This window comes from Lontra canadensis, unplaced genomic scaffold (assembly GCF_010015895.1).
Source record: "Lontra canadensis isolate GAN:19392208 unplaced genomic scaffold, GSC_riverotter_1.0 scaffold1, whole genome shotgun sequence".
Classification (NCBI taxonomy): Eukaryota; Metazoa; Chordata; class Mammalia; order Carnivora; family Mustelidae; genus Lontra; species Lontra canadensis.
In genome coordinates, this window is record NW_022630995.1 from 115,857,891 (window position 1) to 115,881,003 (window position 23,113).

Here is a 23,113-nt window from a genome sequence, read left to right on the forward strand (position 1 = left end):
GTCTTTGTTGCAATGAATAATTGAAAAACCTGCCAGCACAACTCAGGAGAAAAATTTCCTCATCTAAAGTGAGGGTGTTCTCTAAGAGCTTTTCTAACTGTCATATTCCATAAATTTTTAAACCTAATCTTCACAGGTAACCACAAAGCAAAGAGCCAGGGAACATAACAAGTATTTAGACTACATCTTAAAAGTTAAGTTGGTGCATCTTAACTTGTCCTTTATGTTTAACGTCCTAATTTTACTTTTCCCAACTCTCCCCAACACCTTTTCTTACTCCATTTCAAGTTCTTTACACCCTGACTAAATATTTATTTCTGTAGTTGGGTCAGCTAGTGGGGGTGGGGGGTGGCGGGAATTATACGTAATTATATGCCTTTATGTGCCAAGAAATATTTCAGGTCCTGGAGATAAAGAATGAAAAAATAGGCAGAGGTAGCTCTCCTCATGGAGTTTACATCCTACTAGATATATTAACAGACAATAATCAAAAATAAGTAAATAGGGGCGCCTGGGTGGCTCAGTGGGTTAAAGCCTCTGCCTTCAGCTCAGGTCATGATCCCAGGGTCCTGGGATCGAGCCCCACATTGGGCTCTCTGCTCACCAGGGAGCCTGCTTCCTCCTCTCTCTCTGCCTGCTTCTCTGCCTACTTGTGATCTCTGTCTGTCAAATAAATAAATAATTAAAAAAAAAAAGAATAAGTAAGTAAAACACAAAATATATTAGATACTGATAACTGCTAGGAAGAAACATTAATCAGAAAATAGGAATAGGAATCATGAGGGGGCAGGAGGTGGAATTTGAAATAGAGTGGTCTGGGAAGACCTTCTAAGAATTTTACATTTGAGTGTAAAGATTTAGAGAAAGTAAGGAAGCAAGCTATACTATGATAGTAGGTTCAAAGGCCCTGAGACGGTCATTTTTCTGGAACATTCAAGAAACCACAAAGACCCCATTGTGATTAGAAGAGAGTAAGCAAAATTAAAGAGGTAATAGGAGAGGATGGGCAGATGAAGTAGTGCCTCATAGATCATTGTGAGAACTCTGCCTTCATTCTGGGTGAGATGAGAATTCATTTGAGGGTTCTAGGTGGAACAGTGATCTGGCTTACTGAAATTCATTTACCTACCATGTTGAGCATAGACAGTAAGCACGCAGGGGCAGAAACAGGGAACCCAGTTAAGCAGCTATTGCAATAATTTAGATTTGAGATGATGATGGTTTGAACTAAGGTGATACCAGAGTCAGCATCCATTTCCTTGCAGGCTGTACGATGCACTACTCTAGGGGGCACTGTTCACACTGACTAAACTCCTTCTGGAGGGGTACGTTGCAGTCATCATGACATAGTGAAGATTCTGCATGTGTTTTGAAAGGAGAATTGACAAGAGTTTCCTGACATTACCTGTGTGGTGTGAAAGTAATCAGGGAGTCAAAGTTAACTCCAGGATTTTTGGCCTGAGCAACTAGATTTGTGTTGCAAGTTTAACTGAGATAGAGAAGACAGAAGTTTGGGTTCAGTTTGGATATAAGATTAAGCTGCCCATTAGATATCCAAGAGGGCATATCAAGGAAGCAAGTGGATTTCTGGGCCAAGAGTTTAGGGAGGAAATCCTGGCTACAGATACAATGTGGGAGTCATCAGCAGATAGAGGATATTTAAAGTCAGTATACTGTGTGAGATGACCAAGGGAATGAGTGTAGACTGGAAAGAGAAGTTGACTCAGGGATTGTGAGCCCTGAGACACACCAACATTTGGAAGATGGGGAAATGAGAAGGTACCAGAGGAGGAGATTTACGAGACCCGCAAAGTAGAAGACAGAGAAGGTGAGTTTAGTGCCTTGGTAGCCAAGTGAACAGAGTGTCTCGGGGGCAAAAAGGTCAGATGATGGCTCAAGCAGAAGACTGAGAGTTTGACCATTGGGATTAGCAAACTGGAAGTCACTTAGTAAAAGCAGTTTGGATGAAGAGATGGGAGCAAAAGCCATTTTCCAGAGAAAGTGAGAGGAGAGTAACTGAACACAATGACTAATAATTTCACACTGATCACACCAGCCCACAATACAACACAGGAGAATATGCTGTAAACCAAAAAAAGCGTCTTACAGATTTGGCATCTCTAAAGTGGGAACCGTCTGGGTATGTTTCCCTTTGTACTTTCACCTCTCTAGACTGTCATGACCAGCAGAGACCAAGAGACTACAGATAATTCGGAGCTTAAAAATTGGGGGTAGTAAGTGACATTAGAGTGTTCTGCCTTATCTCTAATTATTGCCACAGTCCCAAACTTTTCTTCCCTTTTTAAACTCTTGGCTTATGCTTGTGCCCATCAGTCATTCTCAGAGGAAAACCTTATCTCCTGATTTATTTGGAAGAACTAAGATGTACAGCTTGTGTTTCAGGAACTTCCCTCACTCCTGCTTCAAAATGTCTCCAGAACTCTACTCATTTTTTTTCCTACCTGCTCAAATAGTAACATGGTTTTTCTGATTTCTAAAGTTAACCTCTAAAATGAAGGGGTATCTTTGTAAATTCTACCTTCTACATCCATCTCTCTACCCCACACCCATGCACGTGTGCAAACATATACATACACTCACTCACTTCTCCTTTTCATTGGCTTCCCCTTCATTGGCTCATTTCTGTTGGCCTAGAAAAAGGCTTCATCTCTAAAAGCTTTCTCTCCTGGGCACAATTTAATAGCTTAAATCAAAAGTCCTAAGTCAGTCATGCATCTTATCCAGTAATCGTACTTCTACCACTTGGTTCTACTTAAATATACAAAAGACCATGGTATTAATTTGCTCACCACAAGGCTTTCTATAATCATGGAAAATTAGAAGCAATTTAAATGTTCAAAAGTGCGAGATAAGTTAAGCAACATTTGTGTGTCAGTTCAATAAAATTAGGATTCTGAAGACTTTGTAATACATTAAAAACCATTGACAAGTTATATTTTAAGGATTTTATATTTATTATCAATTTTAATCCTCCCAATAATGCAGAAGGTGGATTTATTTTTATTATAACTCTCATTCTAAACATGAGGAGAATGAGGCAGAGGAGAGTAAAGAACTCCAAGGTCACACGTAAGTGGTGGAGGTGGGGTTCCCCTATATCATCCCTCAATATTAAAAGTAGATTATAAAGCAATATACACAGTGCACACATTCCTACATGTATACATATATGTGTGTATACATTACATAGGTATATATGTGTGTATATAAATTACATGTAAAAATCTTCATTCCCAGGAAAAAAGACTGCAAGGAAATGTGCTAAAGTGATTGTATGATGGTGGTAGTAGTGGTATTAGAAGCAACTGTTACTCCTTCCTCTGTTCTCCAAACGTTCTCCATATGACACTAATTCTATAATAAGCATTACATGCATTATATAAAAAAACAAAAACATAGTCTAGTAGCTCTCTTATTTATAAACGACATCTATTTAGGGGCGTCTGGATGGCTCAGTCAGTTAAGTGCCCAACTCTTGGTTTCGGCTCAGGTCATGATCTTGGGGTTGTAAGACCGAGCCCCGTGTCAGGCTCTGTGCTCAGTGGGGAGTCTGCTGGAGATTTTCTCCCTCTCCCTCCGCCCCTGCCCCCCTCTCTTAGAGAAAGTCAACGTGCTGAAACCAAACTCATTGTCCCTCCTTGATCTCTTTTTCACCAGGAAAGCCATCTGATCTCATCCTGCCATCATTTTCTCAGCCCTTTACTAAGTCATTTCCTGGACTTGCCCACAGTCCTTGAGGTGTCCTCCACCTTTTCAGTCTGTTGTCAACTTTAGTTGACTCTGCTTTAAAAATGTTATGAAGGTTCCCCTTGTCCCTTTGTATTGCCGTCACTTCTCTGAGGCCCTTGTTATAACTGCCCTAGAACATCAAAACAGCCACCCAGCACGTCTGCACACCTGCCCCCATTCCCAGCCCCACGCTACCTTATGTCAGCGAAACAGCCCTCTACCTAATGCAGCAATTTTCGGCCTTTGATTTCAATCCTCTACAACTCAGCAAGAACTCCTGTCAAAAACTATCTGAGGTGACTCTCTGGATGGTATCAATATAATGTAAAAAAGCCCAACATTGTGGGCCACTGATTTAAAATTATTCATTCCTTCAATTACAACTAACTGTATGACGAACACTCTTTTAGGAACCAATGACACATTGGTTATCAAAATGGACACACCCTCAGCCATCATGAGGTTTACATTCTTTATAGGATCAAATAAGAACCAAGAAAATCCTCAGATGGTGACACACGCTGTGGAGAGAAATGAAGCAGGCAGAGAAGACAGGAAGTGGTGGGAGGTGTAGGATTGATGTTGTACAGAGGATACTCGGGTCGGGCCTCGCTGAGAAGACTTGTGCAGGGACATAAACGAGGTGAGGGGGTGAGCTGTCAGGAGGTTTGGGGAGAAGCTTTCTAGGCAGAGGGGGCAGCAGACTTAGCCTGTTGAGGATAAGCAAGGGGCTGCTGTGGTTAGAGCAGAGTTGAGGGTGATTTTAAGACATGAGGCCAGAGATGTAGCGAGGGTACTGATCCCTTTAGCCTTTGTAGCTATTTTTAGGTCTTTGGGATTTACCTTGAGTGAGATGAGGAGGCATAGAGGATCAGAGAGAAGAAAATCATTTTCTGATGTACCTTTTGAAAGAATTACTCTAGCAACTGTGTTAAGAATAGCCCGGGAGGATGGGGGAGAACAGCCCAGGGATGGTAAGGGACGAGCAAACACTAAAGCAAAATAATTGACATAATCTAAGTGGGAGATGATATCGATTTAGGCCAGGACGATGGCTGTCGAGGTGGTAAGGTCAGACATGGGTGTATTTTAAAGTAGAAACAAGAGGATTTTCTAATAGATTGGATGTGGGTGTGAAGAAAGAGGGGAGTGTCTCAGCTAGCTTTTCCAAAGGTCTCAGAGTCACCTTTGGAAAAGCTAGCTGGAAGGATGGAGAAAACTATTGGAGGGGCAGATTCGGGGGGAAAAATTAAAGTTCCATTCAAATATGTTGAGCTCCAGATGTTTATTAGTAGAAAATCAAGTAGGCAGTTAGATACGTGAATCCAGAGTTCAAGGGAGAAACGAAATAAGTTTGGAAGTCTTTGGCACCAGGCGGCATTTAAAGCCTTGGGCTGGTCTGAGCTATGACAGTGTGTTGGGACCTATCAACATTTAGTGGGTAGGCAGATGAGAAGGTATAAGCAGAAAAGATTAAGAAGGAGCAAATAGCAAACTTCAGTGCAAACATGTGGGCAAGAGCCTTATTAGATGTCAGTTAAGAGCACGTCAAAAGAGAGAAATGGGGATAGTAAGTGAATAGTAATTTCACATGTTTATAGCTCACCACATTTACCTTCATGGTAGATTTGGGCGGAAGAGAGAGGAAAACATCTAGTTAAACAGGTACAAGAAAGAATCGGGAGAAATGAATTGGGTACTGCAGGTATGGAAAGTTTTTTTTAACAGGTTTGGCACTTTAGGGGTGAAGAAAAATGAAGCAGCAGCTGAAGATAAGGCAAGATCAGGAGAGGGGTTTTAAAGACAGTGACATGGGGGCGCCTGGGTGGCTCAGTGGTTAAGCATCTGCCTTTGACTCAGGTCCTGATCTCAGGGTCCCGGGTTCAATCCCTGTGTCAGGTTCTCTGCTCAGCGGGGATTCGCTTCTCCCTCTCCCTCTACCCCGCAACACACACTCATGTTCTCTCTCTCTCAAATAATAAAATCTTAAAAAAAAAACAAAACAGTGATATGGCAAGATAAACCATAAGAGAAGGGGATCCATTGCAGGATCAATGTTCTTGAGTAATTGATAAGGGATGGAGCCTGGAGGTGGGGTGGAGTTTGATTATAACTTACTTTGATCTAAAGACCGTTTCATCAGAAACTTGAACGGTTTGCCCAACTCCCTCGTTTACATTACACCAAAGGTCTGTCCCTATATTCTAACCACAACCTACACCTTCATCTAAGAAAAATAAATACTCTTCTAGCTTTTTAAGCTCACCACATTTATACACACATCTAGAATTTCTTTCCTTTGCATAGTATTGAATAGGGAAAGAAGGTGCTGACTACTTTGAATTTTATGTTTTGCCAATTAATGTTTAGCGTTATCATTCAGAAAGAACCTTCCTTAGAAATAAAGATAATATTAACAGTGTAGCAAACTACAGTTGGAGCAGTAACCAAAACACAAAAGTCATGATGACAAGAACCAGTGTCTGGTTCACCTTTCCCCAATGCCCAGCAGAGTTCAGCACTCATCAAAAAAATGTGTTGAAAAAAAAGGAGCACATGAATGGTTGCCATATTTTTTAGGGTAACTTGTATAACAAGAAGCCCCAAAACGCAATGTCTTGAACACAGTAAATGTTCCTTCTCCCATAACAACCTAAAATAGAAGTTGAGGGCCAGAGAGAGGAGTAGAAGACTTGCTCTGTGCCGGACCATGTTCCTCTCTGTCAACGTCAAGTAGCTTCCAATGAACGACGGTGGTTTTATCTCCTGTCCCACTCACAGAAGGAGAGCGTGAGTGTTGAGGAATGTGCCCACTGGGGTAGCTTGATTGGCCAGACCTAGAAGCCACACACATTGCATTGTGTATCCTGTTGAAGAGTTAGTCACATGGCCATATCTCACCGCCAGAGAGACTGGCGAATGCATTGCTACTGGGCATGTGGCTACTTCATTTCTGTGGAAGGAAGATAGATTTCAGTGGATAGCTAGCAAGCTCTTCTATCCGCATCCTTGTATCATATCAGTAGTTCTTTTCAAATATGGATTAATTACCTAGTTGTTTTAAGCAGTAAAACATAAAATATATGAAAGGGTATAAAAAGAAATTCATATGCACATTAAACCTTTGTTAATGAGAGTGTATCAAATATTCTCCTTCTCTTAGAGCTCAAGGTTAGAATAATGAACCTGTTTTGACTAGCAGTGTTCTCTGAGCCTTCAGACTGAGCTGTTTGTATATGGAGGGAAAATATTTTTTTTTTTCAGTGTCCTCTATAAAGGCTTTGTCAGCATTTTATGGTTTTAGAAGACAAATTTGTTTTTGCTCCAAGTGTTTTCAAGGACTTCAGTGGTCAAATAGGTTTTGAGCCCAGCTTTCAATGCCTCAACAGAGAGGGGGCCACGGGGAACAATTGAAAATAAATTCCACAGTCTAAAGCTAATTTTTTCAAGGATTTTGCTCTTTTTAGATTTGAGGTTATTTTTATAATTGAGGAGGGTGGTTCTTAAAATTCAGTTCCTTCTGACACCCAAAAACTGTCCAAATAAATTCTATCATAGCACATCTGTGTGTTTTGAAAGTCACTGGTAAGACTTACATGAAGCAAGCTTTATCTGTTTTTTTTTTCATGCAATTCAAGAAGCAGTTACATTAAATTATTCTTAAAGTCATGATCTGTTCTTTGCTATTTCTTAAAATTACCTATTAAAAAGATCCTGAGTTTAGAAGATCAGTTAAAGTAAAAATCAATGCAATAACATTTTTATAAATTTTATTACTTTAACCTTTCATAAATGCAAACATTAATAAGCTACTCTTTTACCACACTTAGAGAAGTGTTTGGGACATAAAACAGTTCAAAACTTCCAAAAGACATCAAGTCTGTGTTTTCCACTAAGACAAGTACTATTACAGCTGCAGAACATTTGAGTCCAGTAGCATACTTCCCATACAGTGGAAGCCTTTGCGTTTCAGCTGTTCTTTTGACCTGTGCATTCCATTTTCCCCTTCTCCCATCTCAGTGAAGTGGGGGGAATTGCTGATCTCTTTGTCTTAATCTTCCCTCCCTAAACTTTAGGCAAAGAATGGAAGTTAGATTCTATCACTTGTTTTCCCCTAGTGGAAACGAACGGTACTTCTGTTTCTGTATTCAGAGACCTTTACTACCCTTGTTTTATTCTGAAGAAAAATGAGATAGGCTGCCAGTTGTAACACGTTCTTGACATGTTCCTGTGTCCAAAAGGTATAGGGGCAACTGCCTTAGCGAAGGAACACTGTGTGCTTGCCTACCACGTTAGTGAGAGCAGCTCATGAATATTCAACAGTCTCCAATGAGTGGACAACATGAACATTGGAATTATTATAAAGCCTTAGAGAGGAATATGGAACAATATTGAAAGTCATCCTTTGTCTATTGCATCCATAAAAACAGATCCTTGGGGAGTTCTTAAACATAGGGATCAAACATTTTTTTAAAAAGTGGGTGGGGGAGGGAGTCCAAGTTACTGCTTACTAGTTTTAACCCTGGAGATCAGACAGACTTTCTCACATTTTACAACTGCTTTTTGCAAAGTCTTTCACTGTATAACATAACTGTCTTTTTTTCTATAATTCTCAGAACCTATAAACATTTATATCTTGGTTCTTTTTGTATAGGGAAAAAATTTTACTGAAATATCTAAATTTATATAATACTACTGTGGTTTACTTTCTCTTCCCTCTTTCTGAATATTTCCTAGCCTTAAGGTGAAGATTTTTATTTATTCTGAAGTAGTCATTTGCATATAATTAATTATGTATTTCATTGACACTGTTTTAAAAATGATCTGAGGGTAGAGGGTTGTGCCTCCCTAGGAATTCAGGTTTCAGAGCTTTAGAAAAAAACTAATGATATTGCACTAGATCTTACACTAAAGTTTTTGATAATCTATTGAAGATCACCAGTGAGAACAAACACAGATTCTTTGTCATAGATATAACCCCTTTTATCAGGAAGATCACATTCAGGTAATAAGAGCAATTATGCTTTGGTTTAAGGAGGGCCATTTCAGAGAGGCCTCTTCTAACTCAAACTTTAGAGTTATAAAAATGTAAATATAATTGAATGTTGTCATAATTTTTATTTCTCAGATCCTTTCTAAAATGAACTGTGTAAATTATCTAAGTGTGTAAATTGATGTTTAGTAATGTCAGACACAGACGCTATCTGGAACATCGCCTTAACTGGAGAAATACTAGTAAAATATCCTTTTAATGTACCAGGTATTATTCACGTTGTTTACGTGCATTATTTCCCTTAATCTTCAAGGCCACCTATGTAATTATGTTTATTTTGCCGTCTCCAATTTACAGATGTGGACATTGAGGGTCAAATAGGTTCATAGAGTTGGTAAATGATAGAGGTAGGATTCAAACCCAAACATCCCAACTCCAGAGGCACCATTCTATTTATTATGTTGTGCTCTGTCTCCCTTTGTTTCTACTGTCTGATGGAGCCCAGGGTTTTAAACTTCCAGAATTCCAGATAAGTTAGCCAAACCAACATAATAGGAAAACAATTCATTCAACTACCAAGCCAAAGATTAGTTTTCTACTCTAATTATGTGTTTATTTTGTGAGGATTTTTATATATGTCAACTTCACGGGAATATTGTGAACCTTAATCAGATTTACTTTGTAAAAGGTTTTTCACAATGGGAGGTTATAAATATGTAGATGAACACATGTTGCTTCAATATGTGTCATTCTGATGACATAGAATAGGTTGGTTGTGCTTAATGTCCTTTTAAGGCAGGTATGAATCTTTGAGTTAAGTGAAAATTAGGTTCAGATCTCTAAGGCAGCTCTTTTTTTTTTTCAGTTTACTGAATATAAATGAGCTCTTGTTTGCTTTTTTGTAATATTCCTTCATGGGGTTGGCTTACTTATGCTGTGCTCAGTCACCTGAATTGTATTCAGAAAGCATTGGCCATGTCAAAAAAACCTTACAGGTATGCCTCCTGATAAATGTTAAGCTCTCTTGGTGAGCCTGAAATACACACTATTCAAAGTAAGTTTCCTGTTTATATTTTTTCCATCCTAGCAAATAACACAAGGACTAATGTTAAATATCACAGAAAGAAAGGTTCTCATATTAACACCATTTCTATTCATGGATAATTAGCAGTTTGGGTACAAGCTATATGTTATCCCATATTATATTGGCAATTTATCCTGAAAATATATTAAATGAGCAATGAATGTTCCATTGGTTTCAGAGAGGATTCAAGGTCAGATTCCTTAGTTCTAATTCTAATTTTACCCTAATGTTCTGACAGTCTGGGTTTTGCTATGTTTAGCTGTAAGATATGGATGATACCTAACAAGGACATTATAGAATACAACGATGGTTTCCACAATGGTATCAGATATCTTCATTAAAGGGATGATAAAATTCACCATCCAATTCTATGCAAACAGCATATATGAAACTTTCATGATTTTACTAGGTTTTTTTTTTAAAGATTTTATTTATTTATTTGACAGACAGAGATCACAAGTAGGCAGAGAGGCAGGCAGAGAGAGTGTAGGAAACAGGTTCCCCGCTGAGCAGAGAGCCCGATGCAGGGCTCCATCCCAGGACCCTGAGATCATGACCTGAGCCGAAGGCAGAGGCTTAACCCACTGAGCCACCCAGGCGCCCCGATTTTACTAGTTTTAACAAAGATAGAAATATGAGAACTAGAATTCATTCATATCTGTATATTATCTGATTTTTCTATTTTAAATAAAGGAGGATGAGGATCTGCTATTGCTTATTTTTTACCACTCCTATTGGGTAACCATGATTTGTTTTGTTACAGAATATGGAAAGCCTCAGTTCCATACCTTCTCGTGCGAGGGCTGGACCTGACAATGTTGGACTGATGTCTGATGAAAGGTAATTTTAGCATTTTCTCATCACATTGCTGATTAAGAGCATGAATAGCTTGCTTTTTTTTCTCACTTAATACAATGTGCATTTCAAGAACTAGAAAGAATTAAAGGTGTGTATGTTTACCAATAGTATTTTATAGCAAGGAAAATGCTTAGAATAGAAAATCTGCCATGGTCCTCTTCAAGACAAATAACCCTACTCATGGTTGTGTTTCTAGTTTTGTTTTATTTTGACTTTTTGTTCTGTTTTGGTTTTGAATTTTACAAGAATTTAATTTAGAGACATTCAGCCTACTTTTTTTTAAAGTAAATGAAGTCATAATTTCACTGGATGAAAAGCATTGTTCAAAAACTGACATTTTATGGTATTTTGTTGTTGTTGTTGCTGTTGTTTATAGTAAAGAAGATGAAAAAGACGGCAGACATACCCAGCATTTTGAGGTGAGTAGCTGACAAAATTGTGATCATAAAGGGGCTCTCCATACCTTCCTGAGAGCAGATGTGAAGCACTATTAGCCTGTCAATACGGGATAATGACATTGACAGACTGTGCTTGGTCAGAAAGGCAAGTGCTGAAATGGAAAGATTCCTTGAGAAATCATATTCTTTTGCTTTTAAATTCCTTTATTTTGCTTGCAAAGAGAAACTCCAGTAAGGTGGAGATTTCCTTTTAGATTATCCATAAAACAAAACAAAAAGCCGTGATCTTCCATGTTTTTATGCATTTTTAAGTGATTGAAATAAATAGACAATGAATTTAGTGGATCTGTCACTGAGATTTATCTCATTAATTTTCAAATTAAGATAAACTCAGTTTGAGTTATTAAACCCCATTTGTTTTCTGAGTTTTGTCTCATTTTAAGTAAACCATGGCAAAAAAAATATCTAACTCTCTTATGCTGTCTGTATCTTAAAATTCTGGTTATTTCCTGTCTTCCTCGCTCTCTGAGAGCATCGCCATGCTGACCCACGTGATTTCCCTTGTTCCCAACTCTGGCTTTCATTCGGTGTGCTCAACCCCATTTTTCATTCACATATGTGTATATAATCTACTTCCAGATGCCTCCAACTCCACTTTCAGTATTTTTATCAGTTTTTCCCTTGGGCAAGATTTAAAGCTTTTTTCAGCCTGTTCTTGAATTCTGACCCTTGAAATACGAGTTATATATAGAACTCTCCCTCTAACCCAGTGATTCCTAATCTTTATCGGACATCGTCCTAATGCACTGATGGAGTTAACAGCATCTAGTGAGTCCTGCCCTGTGCATGTACTGGGCTAGGAGCTACGAGTCAGTAACAGCTACAGTCCCTACCCCGTCTTGGAATTCTATAATCCAAGAGGTTAAGCATCTAAAAGCTGTGGACTCTCTTCTTAGCAAAACGCACACTTGTGTACAATTTGGCATAAAATTGCTGGAAATGAATCGCCACCTCCCCACCACTCCCTGCCTGTGCTGTGGACTCATCTTGTCCCCTCTCTTCAGTTCTTGTCCTGTCTACTTCTTCAGCCTCACCAGGTAATAGGAGGGGAATGCTTCCTCCTTCTGACTTCACAGCTGCTGAGCCTCTCTCTTCTTTCATCTCTTTTTCCCCACTCCTTTAGTTTCCTTCTTTGGGACCCAGGCAACCAGCTGGCATTTTTTTCCCTGACACCAGGTTCCTGTTTTCAGAGCACAGTCTCCCCCATGATAAGCGTTGCTTTATTGTCCTTGTTGCATCCTTCTCTGCTCTTTTCCTCTGCTCACAGCAAGCACTTACTCATCGCGCCATTGAACGTGACTTTAAAGAAGATTGCCTTGCCAGCCTCCCAGAGCGGTCCTCTCAGTTCCTCCCTTTTACGCCTGTGCTACTTTATGAGATAAAAGGGTAAAGAGCAACCTTTGTGGATAGACTCCATAACATTAACTCATAAATTCCAAGTGGCTGATTTAGCCAAGTGGCTAAACCCGTGCTGAACTCAGTTTGCCTCAGTATGTTTGTGGACAGCTCCCATGGCAGTGGATGAATCATGGGGAAACAAATCTCAAATCCTGCTTGCATGTGCCAGGTCCTATTCTTACATGTGTCAGCCATGTGCAGATGCCAGTCAGCACCCAGCCCACTGCTGGCACCCCGTAAGCATTCACTATTAATAATCGTGGTTGTCATCATACGTTCAGCTAGGAGCTAAATTTAGCAGTGAGTTAAAATTCAGCCTGAGCTCTCCGTGTCACCTTTCTTTTACAACTGCCCCAAAGGAGGAAAACAAGACTTGACTCCACAAGATTGGGGTGATGCTTCAACTCTGGAAGACATGTGCTTCTTTCAATGAAGGAAATAGATGTTTGGTTATTAGTGACAGACTGTGAAAAGATCAGTTTTCCTTTTTTAAAGCCTTTTCCCTTGTTTATAGTGCGATGTCATTGTTTACTGTTGTAATTGTGTAGCCCTTTCTAGAACTTATTGAACAACCTAAATATATTAGGTTAATCTGGTGTTAATCTGGTGTTCTGGTAATGCCACAATAATTCCTAAATTTCAGAGATGAAAAGTAAGTCTAGACTTCGGTTATTCCTCCTAGAATTCTGCCTAATCGGTATTTTATTTCACGTCTCCTATGGCATCAGATTGAGAAGCCAGCGTTTCCGTGCTCACCACCGATGGCTCTTTCTAGTGTCATTTTCCATAAAGACAGTTGGTCCTCATTAATACCATCCTTTAAAATTTTCCTTATATGCTCTTAGATTCATGTAAGATTAAGGCCACAGATGCCCCACATTGAGGAAAAGTGGTCATTCTTCTTTTGACTAGCATTTCCATGAGAATGTAGAACATTAAACCCAGTCTCAGAGATGCTCCTTAGAGGGAAACACAGACAGAGAGAGGCAGGTCATAGAATCTGCGGCTCAAACGCAAATGCAGGCACAACTGTGACTTTATTTCTGAAATAAGCATTTTGTGGCCATAGATATGTTTTCGTTTGAATGCATGTGTTGAAAAGTGAACATGGGTTTATCCCTTTGTTGCACATTTTTTAAATTTTTTTAATCACCTAATGGGGAATCTGCCTGAGATCTCAGATGGCCATTGGAAAAAAGTTAAGAATCCCTTAGAATGCCAAAACTTAAAAAGTATCATTTCCGTGGGTAGGTTTTCAAAAGGTGGGCATTTTATTTTATTTTTTTTATTAACATATAATGTATTATTTGCCCCAAGGGTAAATGTTTGTGAATCAGCAGCCTTACACATTTCATAGCACTCAGCATAGCACATACTCTTCCCAATGTCCCTAACCCAACCACCCTATCCCTACCCCCCACCCCCAGCAACCCTCAGTTTGTTTCGTGAGATTAAGATTCACTTATGGTTTATCTCCCTCCCAATCCCATCTTGTTTCATTTTCCCCTCCTTTCCCTCCCTCCTCTCAAATTCCTCATATCAGGGACATCATATGCTAATTGTCTTTCTCTGATTGACTTATTTTGCTTAGCATAACACCCTCTAGTTCCATCTATGTCATTGCAAAACGCAAGATTTCATTTCTTTTGATGGCTGCATAGTATTCCATTATGTATATCCATTATATATCTAGGCTCTTTCCATAGTTTGACTCTTGTGGACATTGCTGCTATAAACATTGGGGTGCAGGTGCCCCTTCAGATCACTACGTTTGTATCTTTAGGGTAAATGCCCAGTAGTGCAATTGCTGGGTCGTAGGGTAGCTCTATTTTCAACTTTTTGAGGAATCTCCATGCTGTTTTCCAGAGTGGCTGCACCAGCTTGCATTCCCACCAACAGTGTAGGAGGGTTCTCCTTTCTCCTCATCTTTGCCAACATCTTTCATTTCCTGACTTGTTAATTTTAGCCATTCTGACTCATTTGAGGTGGTATCTCACTGTGGTTTTGATTTGTATTTCCCTGATACCGAGTGATGTTGAGCACCTTTTCATGTGTCTGTTGGCCATCTGGATGTCTTCTTTGCGGAAATGTTTGTTCGTGTCTTCTGCCTATTTCTTGATTGGATTATTTGTTTTTCAGGTGGTGAGTTTGATAAATTCTTTATAGATTTTTGATATTAGCCTTTATCTGACATGTCATTTATCTGACTTGTCATTTGTGAATACCTTCTCCCATCCTGTCAGTTGTCTTTTGATTTTGTTGACTGTTTTAAAAGGGGGGCATTTTAATAAAATGTCCCTTTTGGGCTGTATGAAATGAACTAATGTAAGAAATAGCCTAGTGTACTATTCCCTAAACATGTTGGAGTCTAGTCGTTGTTCTTTTGTTCCTTTTTAAACTCAGTGAATGTCTGGAAGCATCCAGAAGAAAGATCGTCCTTAAAACTAACAATTTCTAGATTCCAAAAGATATCACTGAAAATACAGATCTTTTAAATTCTGTTTACAATAGACCTTAAATCTTATGCTTCAGTTTGATTCCTTCTGATAAGTTATTTTGTATTGTGGAAATATTTCATGCTTCTGTATGAAATCCAGAATATTTAAACTGTAACCTTATATCTAATCTTTTTTATCAAGAAAGCAAAACCTATAAGAACTGTTGAGTCTTTAGAAGGGTATTACCTTATCTGGGGGAGGTCATTTTATGTCAGAAGTATAAGGCTAATGAAGTGTTAAATTCTTTTGCAATATTTTTACATTCCTTATGCTTTCTAAGCCTACTGCTTAGAAGAGCTTAGAAGCATACCTTTGATAACAAATAAGACATTCATAATAAACAAAAGACCATTTCCCTTTTCTATCCTGCTTCAAAACCAAAGTAAAAGAAGGGAGAGAGAGAAAGAAGACAAGGCTTTCCAATCAAGACTGAGCATTAATATTAATCATCAAACATCTTAAGGCTTTTATTTGCCTTGAGCAGGTTTGAGGTAAATTCTGAAATATCCTGTCAACAAGTATTTATGAAATGAATCACTGTGTTACTGCAACCTCGCTGTGTTCCATGGAAGCATTAGGGTTTTGTTACTGGTTTTGATGTTAGAACCAGAATAATTTAAAAGCTCTGTTTGTTTGGATTCACTTCCCATTTCATCCAGTCTCTAAAGGCTACTGATGCTTTGGAATTCCCATGAATTTTAGAACTCTGTTATGTCCATTTTCCTCTGTTGTCAGGCCAAACAGTAAATGTTTATGGTTCCATGTGGTTCTTGTATTAACACTGTGTGGTTCCTTCCTGTGCAAACTGCATTACACAGTGCACTCTCTGGTATTGCTCCCGGCTCCGGTACTCTCCTAGGCTCCTTCTTTATATGCTGTGCAGGGAGGGGGAAGAGATGAAGCAAAAATTCACCAACTATTTGAAGTCCCGTTAGGAGCAAGATCAATGAAGTCTGAGGATTGGAAAAGCCAGGTCCAGTTAGACAGGGGGCACAGGTCTTGACAAAAATCAGGTTAATAGACTAACAGCGTTTCCTTGACCTGAACACAGGCTGTCACCTGAGGCCCCAGGCAGGGTGAGCTCTCTGAGTATTTGCTTCCTAGCAGCCTGCTTTTTTCTGTTATAACATGCGTGTCACGGGCACTTGTATGTTCGATGTCTTCCTTCCACACCTTGTTAATTTCTGTAATCCCATGTGTCCAATAAACACTTGCAGAGGAATTAGTGTGGAAGGGAGATACTCAATAATTGGAAATCGCATTTTTTTTTTCACAGTTACTATGGGCTAGCCATTGTTAGACATGTTTTTCATTTAATCTTCATAACAACTCTATGAAGTCTTACACTTACATGACAGAAAAAAAGCTTCAAAGAAAGGATGCCAAGAACAGAGAGGTTTTCACTGAAGACCTTGCAGCTGACCAGCTGGTATTGAAACTCTCTGATTTGAAAACCCATCCCCTATCTGCCTTACCACATTGTCTCTCCTAAGAGCCGAGAATATGCAATGTGTTTCTGTATGGTACATTTTCGACGGGGGTCTGGTGTGTGACCTTGTGGCCCAGGGATCTCTGAGCTGAAAACTGTGCAATTGCAGTAGTCCCCTGTTCTCTGTGGTTTTACTTTCTGAGGTCTTAGTTACCCACAGTCAACCCTGGTCCAGAGGCAAATGATTGTCCTTCTGACATACCACCCGAAGGTCACCGTAGCCCAGTGCTGCGTCCCGATCATCCCCCTCACTTCATCTCATCCTGTTGGCATTTCATCATCTCACATCATCACAAGAAGCAGAAAGGCAAGAGAGAGAGAGACCACTTTCACATAACGTCTATTACAGTATCATTGTTCTATTTATTAGTAGCTACTGTTTATCTCACTATGCCTAACTTATCGATTAAACTTTACCATAGGTGCGTATGTATAGGAAAAAGCCGAGTGTCTCTAGGGTTCTGCCCTCTCCTCGGTTTCTGGCATCTACCAGGCATCTTGGAATGTAACCCCCCCAGAGAAGGGGGACTGCTGTAATTCATTTACTCTGCATTTTCCCTGAAGACATAAAACATGTAAACAACAAAAATTGAAACCAGAAATATTTTGGTACTTGAGAATGTCTTTGACATTTAAACATGAACAATCTAGAAGAAGCGGCAGACAAGCAATAGACAAGGACAGTGCCATAGGATGAGCATGAGGACAGAGGGTGGGACAATCTGGAGAGGTGGCCCACCCAGTCTAAGCTAACAACTGTTTGAGGGAAGAGTAGTTTCCATGCTGATGTATTGCTGCAGACCCTGAACAGCTTCACCATGGGTGGCCATGCAGCAGCAGCCCTACCTCCCATATGCGCAGAAACCCTGGGCCCATACCAGCAGCCCACTCTGCATACCCAGGAATGGCAACCACGTCAGGTGCTGGTGAGACCAGTGAGGCCAGAAATTCAGAACCAAGCCTACAGGAGCAGCAGGCCAGTGAAAGAGCAACCTCAGGAACTGATCACAGCACAGCAGGATGGAGGTGGGCACGCGTGTCTGAGCTGTGCAAGCTGGTGCAGTTTATGTAGGAGAGACCCTTCCCCTGCTATGTGGGAAATCAGGCCAGAAAGTCCAGAAGCTTATGGAGGTTAACATAGGCCTACAATGTGAGTGATACCCGTTCTATGTGGCACATCCTAAACACCCTTACACAGTGACTCCAGACACACTGATCTCTTTGCTGTTCCTTAAACACAATGACCATGCCTCAGGGCCTTTGCATTTGCTTTCCTTCTTCCTGGAATGCTCTTCCCATGGAAGGTTCACTCCCACATTTCCTTCTTATCTCTGCTTATATGTCACCTCATAAGAAAGGCCTTTCCTGACCACTGGATAGAAAATAGCAAACCATGACCCCCACCTCCATCACCTCTCTTAGTCTGCTTTAGTTTTATCCATAGTCCCTGCCACTACCTGACATTTTTTTCTTTGCTTACTGTCACTTCCTGTAAGATTTGTTAGGACAGACTTTATTGTGTCCTCTGAAGTATCCCCGGTGTTTAGAAAATTGTCTGGCATGTGGTAGGTATGCAAAAATCATTAGCTGAATTAATGAATAAATATTATCTTTGTATCTCTTGCACACAGTGGCCCTGTAATAAGTTTGTATCGTGTGATATATATTATTATTGAATAAACTGATAGAGTTTCGACCTGATTCTCTTTATTAGAGTAATAGGATCTTAGGGGTTACCTGTTCCAGCCTCCTACCCAGGGCAGTAATGTCTCCCTCTCCCACATGCCTGACTTGCCGACTTCATCTCAGCACTGTGAAGGGCAGCTCACTAATTCACAAGGTGAATTGTTGTATTGCACCCCAATCAACTGTCCTTAGAACCCCACTGGGCATTCTTGAGCCTCTTCCACAAAATGTCAGCTCTCTCAGTGTAAGGAGCTTGCATGGCTCACAGAGCCCGGCACAGAGGGGTTGCGCCAACCCATGTTGTCGAAGGAATGAGACATCTCTGTATTTTGGAGGGTAAAAAATTAATTTTCCAATTTCAGCTTTCTTTAAAATGGGTACTAATTCCAATGCAGAAAAAATTTTGTAACCTCAATTTCCTTTGTAATGGGTCTAATACAGATGTAGCAATCATGAAAAGTACATGTTTTTACGTGTGTGTGTGTGTGTGTGTGTGTGTGTGTGTGTTTCAGCATTTTACATGTGTCATGTCAAGCACCGCAGGACTCTGAGTCCCTGAGCAGACACAGGCTTGGCAGGAAACAAAGCCAGTGTCTGGCATTGGGAAGGGACACAGGCTACCTACAGAACCCAATGCTTAGGCCTCTAGGTCTTCCCACCAGCATTCACTCCCATCTGTAAGGCTTCAGCCTGGAAAACACATTTCACCATTGTTACTCTGTTTCTAAAATCCTTCCATGGCTTTCCCTTATCAACTCCAGGCTAAAATCCAGACTTAGCCGAGCACACACGGCCTTTCTCAAAAGTCCAGTGTCTGCTCACCCGACACCCTCATCACCTGCCGTCCTTCTGTCCTGTTCTCCCCTGCTGTGACCAGCGAACCCCAGGGGGCCTGTCTCTGCACCTGTTCCTCCTCCTCAACCCCTCTCACCCACACTGCCCCCAAAACAGAATTGCTGTTGCTGACTCATGAAGGGAATCCCCAGTGGCTCTTTTCTCATCCTGTGCCAAGAACTCCCCTCCTCGATGTAGCATGGTTCACCTCGAATGGCTGTGAAACATGTCTCATCTCCAGCACCTCTCTCTGGCATTTGGAGATGTGCCAGTGCTTTCCTTATTTTCCCATGGTGCCTAGAAATGATGAAGAGACCAAGGGCCTCCTCTGTGTGTACCTTATGCTCCAGGCACCGTGCTAATGGCCTTGCATGCCTTTTCCCAGCTCTTCAAAGGAACCTTGCTAGATTGGAATTGTTCATGCCCATTTCCCAGATTAAGAAATGGAGGCTCAGCGAAGTGCAGCAGCTCAGCCAGAGCGCCAAACACAGCAACTGTCAGCCATGCTGGTCCACTTGTGCGCAAGACCCACGAACGTCCCCATGTAGTGCAGTGTCAGAGGCCCACACACGCTCCTCGGGAACAGCGTGTCGTGCTTGCGTCACGGAATCATATTTCTTATAGTCTTCCTTTTTGTATGTCTCTAAGTGGAATGAGTGTTAGAAATCTTTACTGAGAAGATGTTTATTTGCTGTATGCATATTCTAACACACGCACGCATGCACTCTACGTGACTTTGTAGTTCTTAATGAGCTGAGGTCCGGATTTGGTCATTCCGATCCTGGTCCACTTAGGATTCAGCTCAAGGAACAAATAACTCTTACGGCATAAATGCAAAATCTGGTTTTCCCCCAATAGACAAGCGGCATTTTGAAAGTGTCTTAAAACCCCAGATTTACCTGACGTTTCCTTCTGACTTTAAGCTCATCAGAAACTGATGGATGGTATTTCATTTTATTCCCAATGTGGTGAAGAAAATGGCGGTCCTCATGTATCATTTTATGGAAATATAATAGTCAAAGCCCCTAGAATATTCCCAGGTGATATCAAAGTGGGTTGAACAGCTCTTAAAAGTAGCTGGTAGTCTTAACAGTGCTTATTTTAAGCAGAAGAATGTTTCTCATGCATTAATGGAATCATTTATGATTTCCACATGTTTGGGGATCTTTTTTCTTTTATTATATTTGCTAAAAGGAATTTCCAGTTATTCTCCAAGAAGATCTTTTGTACGGATCTGTGCTTCTTGAGAAAAATATTTGTAAGTAATCTTAGGAGAGAAGGGCAAGGGACAGTGGCTGGGTTTATAAGATGCCGAAAGAGCAAAGAAAAAATGAACGAATTTCAGTGTGAACTTTGTTTGCATAAAATCACGTAGCTAAAATAGCAGCCTTTGGGAGAGAGTTTTCCCCTCCCCCAGAGACCCCTGCCTGGGAGTAGGTGCCCCCAGGGAGCAAAACCAAGGGGAGCCGAGTATTTCATCTTCAGGCTGGATGAATAGTAGAAAAACCAATTGTAATTGGATATTTGTAAGATATAAACTATGCATTGCTGACTTGCCAGTTCTTGGTTTTTTACTCTTAAAAAAAAAAAACCGCTCCCTATGTAATTCTGGCTTACTTCCAGAGTCTGTCTTCCTCACGGCGAGCCCAGATGAGCCGCCAAACCCCTGTGCTGTTTGAATTTGCGCAACAATGCTTTAATACCCAGAGCTCCTCCATAAATAGTCTATCCTCCCCACACTTAGGGTGAAAACAACCACAGGAAATCTGGGAACGTGCAGCTAGCCCCGCTTAATTGATCTAAGCCTCTGCCGGGGCCAACGGGAGAGCGTCCGTGAACACAGCCTCCGGGCCTTGCTGGACTGTTTACCTAAGGGGCAAAGAAGTCTGCACGCAGGAGACACCATGTTGCTTCTCCTGCCTTAGCAACAGCAGTCGCCGGATTTCTGTTGTTGTTTACGGTCTGCAGAGCCCTACTCCTTTAAGGAAACACAAACTCCTTTCCCTCCTTCCCGGCCCCAGTCAGTCACCATCAAGACCGTCAGCTGCCTGCAGTTACCAGGAGCAGCGGCTCTGGGAAACCCTCCTGCCTTTCTCGCAGAAGAAAAGTTAAAGGAGCACAGAGGGACGGTGGCGATTTGCATGCCAGTGGCCAGCTAGCATGCAGGGGCATCAGGCTATGATTCTGGTTTCTGTGCTGGGTGCAACCACCACCACAGCCTGGGAGGTTTCCCCCAGAAAGAGTGGACTTGCTGCAGACGTTTGTGGGTGTTGGTGAGCCGTAGCTACTCAGAGACGTTGTGCTGTCATTACAGACCCCCACGATGAAGATTCAGGAGCACCCGGGCGTACCTGACACCAAACTGCAGAGGACTCCAGATGCCGACGACCAGCGGGAGAGCTTCGTCTCCCAAGTGCCTGAGCTCGACCTGACTGCATTGTGTGATGACAAGAGCTGGGAAGGTAGGATCATCGGCTGTTTGGATGATTTCATATCGGAAAAGCGTATATAAAGTAGCCTAAATGAGAGGGGCGTCACCACACGGATGTATGAAAGCAAAGGGTGTAGGATCTGCATTCCTAAATGACTGCAGATCCTTTCCCTGGCATGGGAATGTGTCTCATTAAATGTTGCCAGGAGTCATTGCAATCTAAGAAAGAAAATGCGCTTGCCCTCTATCGTAGTGTCACCTTGCAGCCTTCTTTATTTCTTAACTCCCCAGGAGTGCCGCTACCTGTGTGTGTTTCCCCTCTGGTAGCACCGAGGACAGGACTGAGCAAGCCGTGCACATTTAGGACTTCGGCTGGGAGCACCTGCTCTTCCCGCTGCTACATGCCAACCCCCTGCCTCCTTCATTAAATCTCCCTCCCATTTTTTAAGAAAGATTCAGTTCGCTTTGCTTTTGTGATTGTCTTTATGGACAGAATTTTTTAAAAGCCATGTTAGCCAGCATAAGGGATTTGTCATCAAAGAGAACACTGTATAAAAAGTGCTTCCAATGGAAAGCCTGCAATAATGCAGTGTTGAAGGCTGGTTTTCCTAGAGATTTTTGGCAAAACGTTACAAATTGACTTGTGAGGAAGAAGAGGGTGTCCTCATCTTGTCAAAACTGCATTTCAGGAAGGTGCTGGCAATGGTGCTGTCAAGCCGCACTTCCTTCCTTATCCATGTGTCTGCATCCAGACCTGTGTCAACGTGTATCTAGAATGCACGCCCGGCTGCCTCTGTACGGTGCGTGTGTTTGGAGGCTACAAAGAGGGAGAAATTGTGTGCCTGGTTTCAGAATAGCAGCACGACTTAACACAGTGACACAGAGAATCACAGCTACAAGAAATCAGTCCTTTTCCGAAGCGCTTGGATTTCCTTGTGTTCTCCCTCACCCCTCTTTAAACCAGAAAGTACTTGTGATAGTGAGTTTAGATGAAGGAGCAAAAGACGATCTAAACAGACACAAGGTGAAAAATAGTAATCCCTCTATGCTCCTTGCACCCAGGGCTTGGTGCAGCAAAAATAAGCTGGGTTTTTTTGTTTGTTTGTTTTTGTTTTTTTAATTCTAGTTCTCCCTCTTTGCAATTCAAGAAACATGTTCTAGCCCTTTACCATGTAATTAGGCAGTTGGGTGGGAGATTTTCTCAGACCTTCCCAGCTCATGATATGGTCACTAGAAAAAAATTGCAGGGTGTTTGTTTTGTTTCCTTTTTAATTTCAGTGGTACATCCCTGGGTAGTGTTTTATTGTTCTTCTGTTGTTTTATGTACTTTGGGATATTCAGGTGTGTTTTAAATTCATTAAAAACAAATCCCCACCACCACCAAAAAAAGTCCCATAGTAGCTACTGTGGCCCAATAAATGAAAAAAGCAGTAGTCAAAACAAGTGCTGTATTTGGATTTCAGGAATAACGGTCTCCTCATATCAGTAACACAAAACTCTAGAAAACAACTAGGATTTTTGGACAGAATTCAAATTAGCCACATTATCTTGGTATATTCAGTAAAGGGGCAGGGAGACTCTTCTAGTCCCCCTGAAATGGACTCAGTTTGATGATTTTTATCTTGATCAGTCAT

General features: G+C 41.1%; 1 protein-coding gene across 9 annotated transcripts in view; it reads left to right on the forward strand.

The window, feature by feature from the left end:
* Positions 1-23,113, forward strand: part of FAM13A (family with sequence similarity 13 member A) — a 359,485-nt gene that overhangs the window by 305,527 nt on the left and 30,845 nt on the right. For all 9 annotated transcript variants that reach the window (XM_032861787.1, XM_032861771.1, XM_032861777.1 and 6 more), the window contains 3 exons: positions 10,591-10,667; positions 11,062-11,104; positions 21,363-21,510. In XM_032861787.1, coding sequence (XP_032717678.1) covers positions 10,591-10,667; positions 11,062-11,104; positions 21,363-21,510 — 268 coding nt within the window. The remainder of the gene's footprint in view (positions 1-10,590; positions 10,668-11,061; positions 11,105-21,362; positions 21,511-23,113) is intronic.